A 16256-nucleotide genomic window follows, 5' to 3' on the forward strand; every position below is an offset into this window, starting at 1 on the left:
ACAAACCAAGAATGGGCAACTTGGAAGTCTGAACAGACTCAGAAGTGGAATTGGCAGATCAATAGACAACCTGGCAAACCTAGAAGAATCTTCCACCTTGTGGAGGGCTGTGGTTAGGGTTAGGAGCCAGCTGCAATAAATCACTACTGACCGAGAGGTCATGAGTTCGAAGCCCGGTCTGATCGAGTGCCCAACCATTAAATAGCCTAGCTCATTGTTTACCTAAGCAACCCGAAAGACAGTTGCATCTGTCAAGTAGGAAAATGTAGGGGCCACTTATGCGGGGAGGCTAATTTAATTTATGTCACCATAAAAATGTCCAGCAGCGTGCGTACGGAAGATGAGGAAGTACTCAACCAAGGACTCAGTGTCACAGTGGATGATGAAGCAGCAGCTCCCCCTGTGGCTGGAATCGAGCACAGCCTCATGAGGCCAGAAGCTGAAAAATGTTAAATAGCCTCTGTGTCTTTGTCTCTGTGTGTCGTAAGTCTAATGGCATTGAATGTTTGTCATATATGTACATTGTGATCCCCTCTGAGTCCCCTTCAGGGTGAGAAGGGTGGAATATAAAGACTGTAAATAAATAACATAAATAAATTGTGTGACTATGGAGCAAAACAACTCAGCATCTGTATGCTTGCCCACAATGCCCTGCCTCATGAACAGAGGAAGAACTGTTTAAAGCTGTAGACAATGCAGTCGCTGTTGGCCATTTTTGGTCTAAAACTATTTACCAGCTCGTGATCCCTTTATTTTATCAGTTTTAAACTTATCTATTTATGCAATGCCTTTGACACAAAATAAATAAATAAAACAGTATACGTCAAATAGATTAAATAAGCTTCTCTTTTTACTGCAATAAATGTTAATCGCAACAAGTGTGAATTTATCTATACATTCACCACAACTTCATAGATATATATAGAGAAATCCATTTTGTATACCTGGCTTTCAAATCTTTTCATGGGTCCCCAATAAGCTTGTGCCAGGGCTCCCAAAACTCTAGAGGCACACTGTTGTTAGAGAGAGAGGGAAATGAGTACAGTATCTGGTGGAGGCTATTTGTATGGGTGGGAATCCCAAATAATTTTAAAAGATCATGCTTAAGAATATTTATGTAAATATTTTCTTTTATCTAGGAGATGTCTAAATCCTGTGAGATGTATTGCAATCAAAGGTAAGAGGACATTGAAGAAGCAGCTGTCTTAAACTTTGCTTCTGCTGCTGGCCAAGTCACTGGTCCAGAATTGAGCATTTAGGTTCAGGAAGCTTGTATAATTGCATTCCTAGCAATACTCTTAGAGATCCTTTATCTAGCCTCCTTGTTGACTACTGAGCATACAAAGCCTCCCTCACTTCCACAGGAATAAATTAAAATTGCCTCTGAATCCTTTAGCTAGTGCCAGTACATCTCATGGTATCTTTGTGTTGTATCCTGCCTTGAGCTGGTAGGTAACATCATCATCATCATCATCATCATCATCATCATCATCATCATCATCAGTCTTCTCCTTGCACCCTTTTAACACACACGCGTGAACCAGCAAGAACTTCTAGAGCAGATGGCAAGACTTCTTCTCCCACTCCCACAATCCCCACACCTGTCATTTTAGAAATTAAGCACTGTCTCAAAACACTTTTCCATATTTATAATCCACAATTAAGAACACAGCAAGCCTTCCTGCAGGTATTACAAAAATCAAATGAGGGATTGGACCTCAAGGCATCTTTCCCATCTGCACACACATAGGGATGGAAGATAAATTTGTTTAGTTTATAGTTTATATAAACTAATATGATTTTCACTTGCCAAATGACTGAACAAACAAAATCACAATCATCTACCTACTAGGGATGTTCTAAATTGAATTTCCTGTACTGAGCAGTGGACTGAATAAGATGATCTACCTGGCACCTCCCAATACGATTATTCTATGAATCCCCCAAATCTTTTAATTGTAAGACACAATTTTCTGATTAAAAATGGGCAGAAATATGTATGTTCTGGAGGATGTTAACACACAACAGGGGACACAGTATAGAAAAAGGCATCTATTAGGGATGTTTGCAATAATAGTGCAGAAATATTAACATAATAGGAAAAATGCATATAAATTTTTGTGCGGACCAACATGATCACAAACTGACATAGAACAAGGACAAACTTATCTTTTGAAAATTCAGTACTAATAGAAAACAATATATTTTTAAGTACACTGGACACAACAGAGAAATACAAAAAAGGAGGTACAATGCCAGCCTAAGCCAAAGGACCCTGAGCCATGTAGCAGGAGAGCTTGTTGTCCAGGGAACAAAGCCATTGTTGCACTTCCGGGTCTCTCGTTGGGCAATGGATATTCACAAGAATTTACTTATCAGGACTGAGAATTTTTCTATCCCATCCTTTCTTCCTACTTTTTTTTTAAAAAAAATCCCAAAAATGCCATTTTAGTACACTATTGTCTATAATGGGACGAGCATTCATGGTTTTGGGTACTGAAACCAAACCTAAGCAGGTACTAAAAACCTACTGTATTTTTCTCTCCTAGGATCGGATATATTTGCTGCCATCAGATACTGTCTCACATCCCTTGAAGGGGAAAAACACACTTTGTGAATATGTGTAGGATGACAAATCTTCTTGTTGAGCTTCACAAATAGAATAGGAAAGACAGAGAGAATATGTATATCAAGATACTACTTCCTGAAGTAGCTGTAAATAAGGTGGACAGCCGAAGACATTTCTATCTGTAAACCAACCTATACTGGTCCTATGTGATCTCCACTTTCCTAGGGGTATGCTATATCCCTATTCCATGAGTATATCTCAATTACAGGATATTATGATGCTTTTTGAGAGAACACAGCTATATGTTAAGTGCTATTTCATGATCTCATCAGATGGGGCAATTTGCCCGTTGTATGCTGCTTGGTCTCCACTTTTGCCATGGAACTCATTACACAATGCACATCAACTTCCGGCCAGGCTCCATGGCGAAAAGGGAGAGAAGCAGTGTACACCGTCACTGCGGCAACATGGGAGGCTTCCCTTGTTGCCTTTGGAACAATGGGGGGAAGCTGGGCAGCAGAAGCTTCCTCCATGTTGTATTGGGCCAGTGGCATGTCGGGCGAGTGAGTGACAGGTTTTCCACGCTTCCACACAATGTGTGGCGAATCCCGAAGGTAATATGATAAGGCTTAATATATCACTATCCTTTATTCCTCATAGTAAACTTGTGAGTTAGATGATGAGAGGAGTATTGTCACCCGGGGCTCATTTACACTGCAGTATTATTGCACTATTCTCCAGTTTAAATGCCATAGTTCCATCCTATCGAATTCTGAGAGTTGCAGTATTAGAACTGTTAGCTAGGGAGTTCCAATGCCTTAAACCCCAGGATTCCAGGGAATGGAGCTATGACAGTGGAATAATCATGCTATCATTATATCATGTGAATGTGCCTCTGATGAGCTTTGTGGCTGCTTGAAATGTGGTCAACATTACAACCACTAAAACACACTAGTTCTTTCTTGATTGAAAGTTAAAATTATTATTTTGAACAGGCCAGATTAAAATTGGAAGCAAATGCAATTTGCCTCCACAGTTTCTTATTGGGAAATCAATGCTAAATAGATGATTACTCCAGGAGTGGACGGATTTCTTCTTACTGGAGTCATTCAAGTAGAGGTATGTTTAAATTGCTCTAGTATCAAGTAAGGAATGGACAGAAAGTTTAGAAGAGGGGTCCTCAAACATTTTAAGCAGAGGGCAGGTTCACAATCCCTTGGATTATTGGAGGGACAGACTATAATTTGAAAAAAAAAAAAGAACAATTCCTATGCACACCACACATATCTCATTTGTAGTGCAAAAATAAATAAAGAAAGAAAGATACAATATAAAAAAACAACATAAACTTGCTGCTTTTGGTGGACGAGATAGTCAAGTTAATTAGGATTGTTGTTGTTGTGTGCCTTAAAGTTGTTTCAGACTTAAGGTAAAGGTAAAGGTTTCCCCTGACGTTAAGTCCAGTCGTGTCCGACTCTGGGGGTTGGTGCTCATCTCCATTCTAAGCCAAAGAGCCAGCATTGTCCGTAGACATCTCCAAGGTCATGTGGCCAGCATGACTGCATGGAATTCCATTACCTTCCTGCCGGAGCGGTACCTATTGATCTACTCACATTTGCATGTTTTCGAACTGCTAGGTTGGCAGAAGCTGGAGCTAACAGCGGGCGTTCAATCCACTCCCCGGGTTTGAACCTGGGACCTTTCGGTCTGCAAGTTCAGCAGCTCAGCGCTTTAACACACTGAACCACCGGAGGCAACTCTAAGTCTAAGATTTAGAGCAGGGGCCGGGTAAAAGACCTTGGGGGGCCACATCCCGGCCCACACACATTATTTTGGGGACCCCTGGTCTAGAAAGGCACTTCTAGGGTACCTTAGTTGTGTCATCAGAACAGAAGAACTAATGGCAGATAACTTCTCTGTAGAAATAATATTGGAAAATACTTGATAATAAGAGAAAAATTCTGCAAGAGACTGAAGAAGGATCACAACGTAGGTGAGCCATATATCCTTTTAATGTAAGATATAGCCATTCTTATTAGATAGTGCCCATCTACATGGGTTACTTAATGAAGGGCCAGTCCAGAGTGGAAATACTCCAGAAAATCCCCAGACGCAGATGCACTGCCTGCCTCACTCCATTTTAGCAGTGGGACTGAGTCCAGGCTGTCCAGCAGAGACAAATCCAGTTTTGCCTTGTCACAGAACTCCAGTCACAGAACTCCAAAGTGCTCCTGGGCTGATCTCAACAAAGGTACCCACACAACTTAGGGAGGAAGGCAGAAAGGAGGAGGATAATCTTCTTCCCCTCTCCAAGTTGTGCAGTCCCTTTGCTGATATCAGCAACGGCAACTAGTGATGGCCAGGAGTTCTTTAGGGCTCCGTGGCTGTAGCTATAGTGTCAAAAAATAAAAAGGTAAGTGACATCTCATCTTCCTTGCAGCATGGAGCATGTGGAAAACAAGATGGTGGCACTGGCCCATTTGAACAGGGGTTGGTTCCAAATCAGAATTGCCCCAATGCCGCCTCAAAATGCAAGTCTACTCAAGAGTTTCGGGGCTGTCTCGGAGCATTCCCAAATCTTTCCTAACCTGGATCAAAGTTTAGTTAGCTGGCTTTACTCAACATTGAGGGCACTTTCTGGTATATGGGTTCGAAACAATCTGAAGGTAAACCATACTGTCATACACTTGGACTAATCCTTATTTTTTAATGCAAATAAGTCTTTATTTTATTTAGAGAAACCTTCATGATAGGGATGGATATTTCTATTTTTTGCTGTTGTGCAAGGTTTCAGTGTGTGCAAGATTTCCATTATCTTTACACCTTCCCTCTCCAGCAATTTTGCACAAAAACACAAATACCTATCTGGAAGTAATTTATTTTGCATAAAAGCCCACCGTTATCATTCAAAAAATGAAGTGCATTTCTGCATAGAATCATTTTCCCCAGGATATGTGAATGCTGGGCAGATATATTAATTTTATCAACAGCACAGAAGAAACGATGAACATTATTATTCTCTCTTGCACTGATAAAATAATAAATTAATACTCTTACTTGATGGATTTAAACTATTGCTCCTGGCAACCAATATTTTAAACTACTGCCTTTTCCTGAAAGCTTTTTCCAGTGGTGGATTAAAAGAAAATATCACCAGGAAAAGTGAACAAAATTAGCATTTGCAGGCCCACAAGCAGTATCAGGTAGAAGGTAACTGAAATAATTAATGGTGAATCCTTGGCTCACATTATAAGTGGATTTGTCAGTCTATCAGAAAATGAGACTATAGGCTATACAATTAAATAACGTATTATATTTAAACTGTATTTTAACCAAAATCCACACTGTATTATTTAATATTTGTTTTTAATTGTATTCATTTTGTTTTAAATTGTGAGCAAAATGTGGGATTGCTAGCCACCTTGAGTCCCCACAGGGAGAAAGGCAGAGCATAAATAAAGTAAATAAATAAACAAACAGTGGTGAGGGGGCAAGGTGGTTGCTGTCCAACTTGCTGAAGAAATTATTCAGTTCAATAGCGGCGGGGGGGGGGGGGGGGGAGAGAAGGCAAGAAATAGTTGTCCCAACATATGTTTTCTTGTTGCATTATTTTATTCTAGCAAGCAAAGAGGCTCCAATGCATACAGTGATAACAGTAATCACAAGTCATTTCTGCGATAGTCTAAAAAAATAATAATCAGATATTTGCAGAGCTTTGAGGGCTCATCAAAGAAAGGTCCAAATATTAAAAACACAAAGGATGTAACATCTTTCAATGACGTTCTCTGTGCTCTTCAGAAATTTTAAAATAAACGCCAGGGAACATCCACCTCTTCCATTTCCCAACTTTGAATGGAGTAAAATTGAAGTATCCCCAGTGAAATCAATCACAATAATTTAGCATGCATATGTTGGCTTAGTGTTGAACATGGCTATTCAACACTAATTTACACAAAAGAGAATCCTAATTTATTTGGTTAAAAAAGAACAGGCATCTGGATATCTTTCACAAAACAATAACTTGCTTCAGTTCTGAAGAAGAAATAAGCATATGTGAAATAACTGCTGCTAATGTAAAAAAGTTTCACAGCACAATATCGGGCTCACGCTGCATGGAGACCTTTCTTGCTGTGTTTGGAATGCATGGCTCATGGGGAAGAATTTGGTCACAGCCTTCCACCTCAGAACGGAATTTGGAATCTCTTTTTCCAAAGTTATGGACAAGCTTTGTTTCCAAACTCTGTTTTAAACCTAAGTCAGTTTATTAGTTACACTACACTTTTAAACAGAGATGTTTCATCTGTGAGACAGACATCCATTCTGGATGCTAAAAAAAGGATATCTTACACTACTATATGCAGGAGTTTTTCAAATACCCCCCGGCAAAAAAACCCATTAAAATTGTTCCCTCCTCTCATGGATAGCAACGTTGAATAGATCTCTCTCTTTCCCACTGCCTACTGCATTGGTATAGAAATATTTCATTATCGGTACTCACAGGTGACCTAAGAATATTCTGTCTACCATCTTATCCTGCCCCACTGCCACTGCCCTTCAATTCCATTATTTTTGCATCTGTATTGTAAAAGCAAAAGCATTTATTTTTCAAAAGAAACCCCTTTCAGTTCATGACAAGTTGCTTACTATGCATTGTTTCCTTCTTTGCTGTACATTTTTATGCAAGAGAACCGAGCTGACAGGGCACTGCCATGTAAACTCCTAAGGAATTATAACAAATATTTGGAAAATTCCATAATTACCTCTGTTAAGTGATGCAGAACTGTTTATATCACCAGTGATGAAGGAGGACTCTGACTGCTTTCGAACAGTGTCATTCCACATCCTGCGAATACGGCTCTGGAGAAGAACAAGGGGAAGGGATAGAATGTGAAGGGGAACATTCAAGCATGGACTATATAGCAGAGCAGCTGACATTGTAGGGGTTCCAGAATCCACCACAGGCTTCACTGGTATCAAAAAGGTCAAAAACCCTCCAAGAAACCAAGATTCCAGAAAAGTATTATCTTGGCCTTTGATAGAGAGAAGAGCAGCCAGCATAGCTTCATTGTGCTTTGGCCAAGCAGCTGGGTCGGGCCCCTCCCTCTATTCCAACTACCTCTGGTATGGCCTCTGAGGGAGGGAAGAACAAGTAATAAGGGATGGAAATTTGTGCCATGTCCTATTCAGTTTGTAAGCCTGATTTAATGATTTGAAGGCTGCTCTGGGAACTTTTTTGGTCCTTGAGCCAAAAAGGTTCCCAACAAATGAATCTAACCAAACAAAAGGAAAGCCTAAAACTGAAATTGCCATCCAGTTTTGAATTTGTGTTTTGAAATATGGAGAATTAAACAAGTTTCAGAAGCCCATGCATGCTGCTTATTCACTGTTGCAGAAGGGTATCAGAGAAGCCCAGTGGGATAAAAAATGCAGAACAGTATAAAAGATTGGGATAGGCAAATACTTGCTTCATTTATGAAGGAGGTTTGGTGATTTCATTTGCAAGGCAAGGCATTTTGTTCTACTTCTTAAAATCTTTCTGGGTGGAGGAGAAAAAAAACCAACTCCTTTTTCCTGTTACATCACTAGGGTTTGTATAGTGATGACCATTGGGACTGGTGGTACCCCCTCCTTCCATGATAACCTCATGTCACAATATTGTAGCTAATATGTTAAGTGCAAAGGAGGAAATTGAAAATTTTAGTTAGCAAGATCAAAGGGAAGACTTTAATCATATGTATACAGTTTAATTGCATAGAAAGTTGGGAACGAGGTCAAGACGACTTAGGTTGAGATAGTAGAAAGTTGCAAAGTAGAACAGAAATAAAATGAAGTAGGACTTCGATAATTGCAGGGCAGATAAACTGAGAAGTGGAGATTTAGTCATAAATTGAATTAGCCAATTAACTGCATTTTTGCTTCTGTAATTCTGCTTGGTCAAAGGTATATAACTGTTTATGCTCAGCTCCCATTCTTGAGTTACCTGTTTTGTACATTTTAAGCACCATAAAATCATAGAGTTGGAGAGGACTGCAAGAGGCATCCTGCCCAACCTTTTGCCATCCAGAAACACCCAATCAAAGTACCCCTGACAGATGGTCATCCAGCCTCCAGACAAGGAGACTCCACCACACTCTGAAGCAGCATATTCTACTGCTGCACAGCTCTTACCATTAGAAGTTATTCCTAATGTTTAGATGGAATGTCTTTTCCTGCAGTTTGAATCTGTTGCTCTGTGTCCTAGTGTCCAGAGCAGCAGAAATAAAGGTCGCCCTCTACTCAATGTGCATTCCTTCAAATATTTACACATGGCCATTGTGTCCCCTTTCAGCCTTCTTTTCTCCAAGCTCCAAGTGGTTGATAAAGATGTTGCACAGCACTGGGACCAGGAAACAATTCTGGGGCACCCCACTCGTCACTTCTCTCTAGGATAAGGAAGTGCAATTGGCAAGCATTCATTGGGTTCTAACAGTCAACCAATTCCTAATCCACCTAACAGTAGCATTATCCAGCCTGTATTTTTTCTAGCTTCTTTATGAAAATATAATGGAGAGCCTTGTCCAAGGCTTTACTGAGATACGCTATATCTATCGCACCCTTCATCTATCAAGCTTGTAAGGTTCATCTGGCATGAGTTGTTTTTGAGAAACCCATGTTCACTTTTTGTAAGTATGACATTCCATTCTAAGTGCTTACAGATTGTCTGCTTAATGATCTGCTCCAGAATCTTTCCTGATATCGATGTCAAGCTGTAATTGTCGGATCCTCCTTTCCCTCTTTTTGAAGATAGGGACAACATTTAACTTCAAGTCTGCTGGAACATCTCCTGTTCTCCAGGAATTCTCAAAGATAATTGCCAGTGGTTCTGAAATTACTTCTGCCAGTTCTTTTAATACCTTGGATGTAGTTCATCTGGCCCTGGAGACATGAATTCATTTAGATTAGCCAGATGTTCCCGTACTACCTCTTTACTTAATCTGTGCTACATTCCCCCTACTGCATCCTCTGCTCCATCCTCGCAAAGTTAAGCACTGTTAACCTTTTGGAAGAAGACTGAAGCAAAGGTGTTGAATAATTCTGCCTTTTCTGTCACCTTTTTTTGCCATTACCTGTATGCAAGTGGGCCTACCATTTTCTTGTTCTTCCTTTTGCTATGGACTTAAAAAAAAAGCCCTCTTTATTGTTTTTAACCTAGCAAGCCCAAGCTTGTTTAGAGGTTTGGCTTTTCTAATTTCCCTCCTATATATGTTGTCTATTAGTTTGAATTCTTCTTTGGTGATTTCTCCCTTTTTCTATTTCTTATACATGTACTTCTTAGCTCAACTGAAAGTTACTTAGACATCCATATTTATTTCTTTGGACACACTCTTTTTCCTTTTCATAGGAACTGTTTGAAGCTGCGCCTCCAATATTTCTTTTCAGAAATTCCAATCCATCATCATCACCATCATCATCATCATCATCGTCATCATCATTTAATTACTTATTAATCACCCTCCATCCAAGATGCTCTAGGCGATTTACAAGATAAAATTGTAAAGGATAAAAATACATACATACAAATATTGATAAAATTAACATAGATTAAAAGCTCTAGTAAAGAGCCAGGTCTTGAGTGCTAGGGTAAAAGGCCCTAACTCACACATGGCTCTCATATAGGGCGGCAAGGCATTCCATAAGGCAGGGGCAGAAATAGAAAAAGCTCTGCGTCTGGTCCTTTCCAAGTGCACTTCTCTAGGACCCGGTACATAAAGTAAGTCTCGTTGGGATGGTCGTTGTGACCTCCGATGATGGGAGAAGGAGAGACGGTCCCTAAGGTATGATGGGCCCTGGCCGTAAAGAGTTTTAAAGGTCAGAACTAGCATCTTATATAGACCACGGTAATCAGTTGGGAGCCAATGCAGATGCTGCAGCACTGGTGTTATATGGCATTTCATGGGTGTTCTTGTGAGTAGCCTGGCTGCCGCATTCTGAACAATACGGAACTTTCGGGTCGTGGACATCGGAAGGCCAACATACAGGGCGTTGCAATAGTCCAGCCTAGACGTGACAGTGGCATGGATGACTGTTGCCAGAGCCTCATCAGATAGATAGAGTGCCAATTGCCTCGCTTGGCGTAGATGGAAAAAAGCCTGTTTGCTGGCAGCAGCGACCTGAGCTTCCATTGTCAGTTGCGAATCCAGAACGACACCCAGGCTCTTAACGGTAGGTGAAAAAGATAGGGCAGCACCATTGAAGGTGGGTAGCAAATGGGTCAGACCAGTCGAGCGGCCATGCCAGAGAATCTCAGTCTTTGCCGGGTTCACCTTCAGTCTACTAGCACGTAGCCAGTTCGACAGAGCCTCCAGACATAAGGTGAAATTGTCTGGTATTGACGTTGCTCCAGGCTCCAAGCGCAGAAGGAGCTGGGTGTCATCCGCATATTGATAGCAGTCTAGGCCGAAACTCCGAGCCAAACTAGCAAGGGGTCTAACGTAGATGTTGAAGAGAAGAGGGGAGAGAATTGCACCTTGGGGTACCCCACATAGGAGGGGAGATCTTTCAGAGACTTGATCCATATACTCCACGCATTGGCTCCGGTTTCGGAGAAATTAGTTGAACCAATTGAGGGCCTGACCACGAACTCCGGACATGGTGAGACGGTGAATCATTAAATCGTAGTCAACGGTGTCAAACGCTGCGGTAAGGTCGGGAAGTACCAGTAGCGCTGATCCGCCACTATCAGACTGGTGACGGAATTCATCTGTAATGGCAACCAGGACTGTCTCCGTCCCATGACCTGACTAGAAAGGGTCCAGGCCTGCTGTATCATCCAAAAATTGTTGCAATTGTCCCAGTACAGCCCGCTCTATCATCTTACCCAAGAATGGGAGGTTAGAGACAGGACGATAGTTGGCAAGGGTCATGGGATCCAAGCTAGGCTTCTTTAGCAAGGGATGAACCCTTGCCTCTTTTAGGTTGTCCGGGAAGATCCCTTGTTCAAGAGAGCCATTGATTATATTATTCAACGGATCGAATAGACCTTCCAGGCAGCTCTTCACCAACCAAGAGGGGCACGGATCAAGGGAACAGGTGGTTGGTTTTGCAACAGCCAGGATTCTAGCGACATCTTCCCTGTCAAGCAGAGTAAATTGGTCAAAGATAGGCCCACTAAGCGACCACAAAGTCTCAAGCTCTGTCAAGGTATCAACTGTAGGGGGCAGTTCCTGCCGAAGCACGGTGATTTTATCAGTGAAAAACTTCTGGAATGCCATTGCTGTGAGAGCCGTGGTTGCTGGATTTTGGACTAAGGGAGCCAGAGTGGTCAGAGCACAAACAATTTTGAATACTTGTGCTGGGCGCGATCTAGCAGAGGCTATTAAGGAGGAATTGTAAGATTTTTAGCGTCCTTGACAGCTGATTCGTAGGACCTGCAAAAAGCCTTGAAAGCAGACAGTGACATCTCGTCAGGTTTCTGTCACCACCAATGTTCCAGCTGCTTTCATGCTTGTTTCATCGCCCGTAGCTCAGTGTACCAGGGGGAGCGATTCCGGTGAGGGCAAAGGAGGCGTCTGGGGGCAATCTCATCCAAGGCAGCCAACAAACTGACATTCCAGTTGTCAACTAGCGCACACAGTTCCCAGGCCCTTAAGGGCATTCAAGAACCTAGCAGGTTCCATGAGTCTCCTAGGCCGAGCAAAGATCAATTTGGCAAGATGGAGAGGAGGAGATGGAATCTCAATCCGGGCCTTCAAGACAGTGTGATCAGACCAGGGAACATCAATTACTGCGGATAGAGATGTTTGTACTCCGATATTAAAAATCAAGTCTAGAGTGTGACCAGCCCGATGAGTAGGGCGAGTCTTGAGTAATGAGAGCCCCAAAGCTTCAAAGGTTGGTACTAGGTCCTTAGTCACTGATGAAGATGACAGTGCCTCGACATGTACATTAAAGTTGCCCAGAACAATAAGTCTGGGGAACTTCAGGACTCAGTCCTGAAGTTCCTTTCTCTTAGTATTCCTGGCCATGGGATCATGTTCAGTTTTTCCCTAAGTTTACTGAAGTCAACCTTCTTAAAGTCTAGAGTGCAGTATGACTATGCTTTATTTCTCCTTTCTGCTGTATAACAAACCCTAGAAAAAGATGGTCACTTCCACCTAAGGAACCTGCGACTTTCACCCCATTAGCCAGGTTGTCACTGTTGGTTAGGATCAGATCTAAAGTACTTGATCCACTTGTTGTCTCTTCCATCTTCTGGATCATGAAACTGCCTGCAAGGCAAGTGAGGAATTTTTTGGACCTCCTTTTGGATATTCTTGGCATCATCCAGGTCCTCACTGTCTTGGAGGTCTATAGTAGACCCTCATAATGACATCCTCATTGTTTCTTTCTCATTTAATTTTTACCTAGATACTCTCAATCTGGCTTTCAGGATTTATGTCATAAACAGGTACAAGAATGTTTATCATACAATGCTACTCTTCCTCCTTTCCTGTTAGGTTATTTTTCGGAAATAGACTTTACCCCTCAATTACTACATCTTAATCACTCCCGAGACTCATTCCATCAGGTTTCAGTTATACCAGTCATATCATATTTGCTTTGTTGTATTAAGAGTTCAAGCTCATCTTTTTATTTTCTATGCTTTGTACATTATTGAAGAAAAACTGAATACCATACTAGTTGGAGTATTATCTCCAGATAAACTCCTAGTTACCCAAATGTTGGTTCCCCTCCACAGGTAAATCAGTTTAAAGCCTTCCTCATCAGGTTTGTGAGGCTTTTACCAAAAACATGCCTGCCAACCTCTGTAAGGAGCAAGTCATTCTTGCTAGATATCCAGCTGCATTAAACCTCAGACCATGGTCCATGAAGGCAAATCTTTCCTGGTGGCACTATCTGAAAAGTCAGTTATTCACGTCTGTAATCCTGGTCTCCCTTCCTGGGCTGCATCTTTGAAATGAGCCGAGAGACAAAATGACAGCCTGGATATCTGGACCTTTCAGATTCCTGTCCATAGCTTTAAAATTCTGTGGATCTCCTGATCCAAAAGACGATGATTTTCAGTGTCATGGATCACATGGATCAAAAGGAAGGGGTAACAGTCTGTGGGCTTGACAAACCATGTTAGTCTCTCTGGTATGTCTCAGATTTTTGCTCCAGGGAAACAGCACACCTCTCGAGTCGTCAGGTCCGCAAATCATGTCTTCAGTACCCATCAGCAGGGAGGTCCCTGCCACTACCACACATCTTTTTGGAAGTTTGCCAGGGGCTTATCCATGTACTGACTCTTTCAGGGGCACCTGTATGTTTTCTGAGGACAAGCTTTGTTGCATTTCTTTTTCTGCATCTTCACTGATGCTGGAGAGAACATCAAATTGATTCTATAGTGCCAAAAGTACAGAACGATTCCCGGACCTTCTACTTCTATGTGTAACATTCTTCCAAATATCTATCTCCTGTGTTTGAAGCATGCCCCCTCCTCCTCCTCCACAAAGAGATCCTCAGCGAATCTCTTTTCTGATAGTTCCAAGGAGATGACTTCTTCTCTAACATCTTGTAGTGTAGATACCTTGGTCTCAGGGTATCCACACATTCCACAGCTGTTGCAGGCAATTGCACGAGCTTCCTCACCAACCATTCTAGCAGAATTAAACATAACATGGAATAAAAATCTGGGGCTTCTATGACAGAAGCATACACAAAGATCCCTCTTTGCCTTGTCTGTATACTAAGCTCTTGTATGCCGAGTTCTAGGAGCTGGTGCTGTAGCTATATAGAAAGCTAGTGACAGTTACTCCTCCAAGCAGCCTGTGACCTATTTTCTGTATGCAGATGCTTCTCCCTCCTGAGGCCAGTTGCTCAGGCAGATAACCTATAGCTGATTTGAGGCTATTCATACGAGAATAGAAAACTAGAAAGACATGTGGATTAGATTCTGTACAGACTGTAGTGACCACTAGGTCACAAGTCTGAAAACCAGAACATAATAATATCAACCAATACCAAATTCAGAATTAAAATAGTATACTGATGGGAGCATTGTTGTTGAGAAAAATTGACAAGATATGCTTTGGTGAGCCTTGGGGAAGTAGTGGAAGCCATACTCCTTCTGAAGGGAATGTCAGCACAAAAAGCAGAACTTATAGCTCTCACAAGGGTTTTACAATTGGAGGAAAGTAAAGTAGTAAACATCTAAACAGGCTCTTAGTATGTCTATGGAATACTATCAGCACATGGAGCTATTTGGAGGGAGCTAGGAATAGTGACGGTAACCAGGAAACCAATAAAATATGGACCTGAAATTTATAAATTAGAAGCAGTTCAAAAATCTAAACAAGTGTCAGTAATGCACTACAGGGCATACACCAAAAAGGACAGATAGATATACCATAATAAAAGGAGAAATGCAAGAGCAGACTGAATCGCCAAAGCAGCAGATAAGGATCTGCTGAAAGTTCAGGTAGCACTTTTATCTGTTCATTTAGGACAGTGGTTCTCAAAATGTGGGTCCCCAGATGTTTTGGTCTACAACTCCCAGTTTACCAGCTGTTAGGATTTCTGGGAGTTGAAGGCCAAAACATCTGGGGACCCACAGATTGAGAACCACTGATTTAGAATCTCAACATAATCCATGGTAGACTTGAAAAGAATTCGAGCTGGCTAAAAATAAACAAGCTAAATTAACTGATGACTGGTGGGTATTGCCTTCAAAGGTCAATTCTCCTTTACAATATTTAACTTGTAAATTAGTGAAAGAGTTACATGTTTCTACCCATTGGAAAAGGGATGTGATTAGAGAAGAACTGAGAAAATGTTACTATATTCCCATGATAGGAGAATACATTATTCAATGTATTAATCAGTGTTAGGAGTGTAAGATCAACAACCTCAAGCCAGGGAAGGCTAAGAAAAATAAGGGAAATACTACTGTTAAGTCCAGCACCAGTGAGATTATGGCAAATTGACTTTGCTGATATGCCAAGAACATATCTTGGAAAGCCAAGAGCCCTATGCCAAGAGCATATCCTGATGTGCCAAGAGCCCTCCTGGTAATGGGAGATATCTTGATCAGGTGGGTAGAGGCAAAACCATGTCACACAAAGAAGGCAAGAGAGGTGGTCAAAATGCTGATTAAATTAATTATCCTTAGATTTGGGATCCCAGGGGCAATGAAATGTACAAGCTCATATCTGATATATTGGGAATAAATTTGCAATATCATGTACCTTAGAAACTTCAGAGTAGTGTTAAAGTAGAAAGGATGACTCAAACATAAGAGAAAAAGATACTCAATCTAAATGGCCAGAGACGCTTCTGATTACTCTGACTAATCTAGGATTAGAGTTTCCCTGGTAGGGAAACTGTAATATCCTACATTTTTCCTTGTTGAAATTCATTTTGTTAATTTTGGACCAGCTTTCTGGTAGGGAAACCGAAGGTCAGTGCCTCTGAGACCTTGTATGGCTGACCATTTCCCATGTAAAAGGGAAAGTGACACTTAAATACTATGTGCAAAATCTGTCCCAGAATCTATCTTCTTTACACAGAAATCTATTACAACAAGTTCCATTACCGCTGGCTGAGCTTTGCATGACATAAAACCTGGAACCAAGTATTGCTGTGAACTTGGAAAGAAAAGCAGTTGCAGTCTTGTTGGAAGGGCTCAGATCTGAAGTGGGTTATATAGTGTTGCTGACGGCTCTGACCG

The 16256-nt window shown here is 41.4% G+C and overlaps 1 protein-coding gene across 19 annotated transcripts in view; it reads right to left on the reverse strand.

Annotated features, from left to right (window-relative positions):
- Positions 1-16256, reverse strand: part of adgrl3 (adhesion G protein-coupled receptor L3) — a 463017-nt gene that overhangs the window by 39391 nt on the left and 407370 nt on the right. For all 19 annotated transcript variants that reach the window (XM_062974088.1, XM_062974092.1, XM_062974094.1 and 16 more), the window contains one exon: positions 7330-7426. In XM_062974088.1, the coding sequence (XP_062830158.1) occupies positions 7330-7426 (97 nt within the window). The remainder of the gene's footprint in view (positions 1-7329; positions 7427-16256) is intronic.

Source organism: Anolis carolinensis, chromosome 2 (genome assembly GCF_035594765.1).
Source record: "Anolis carolinensis isolate JA03-04 chromosome 2, rAnoCar3.1.pri, whole genome shotgun sequence".
NCBI lineage: Eukaryota > Metazoa > Chordata > Lepidosauria > Squamata > Dactyloidae > Anolis > Anolis carolinensis.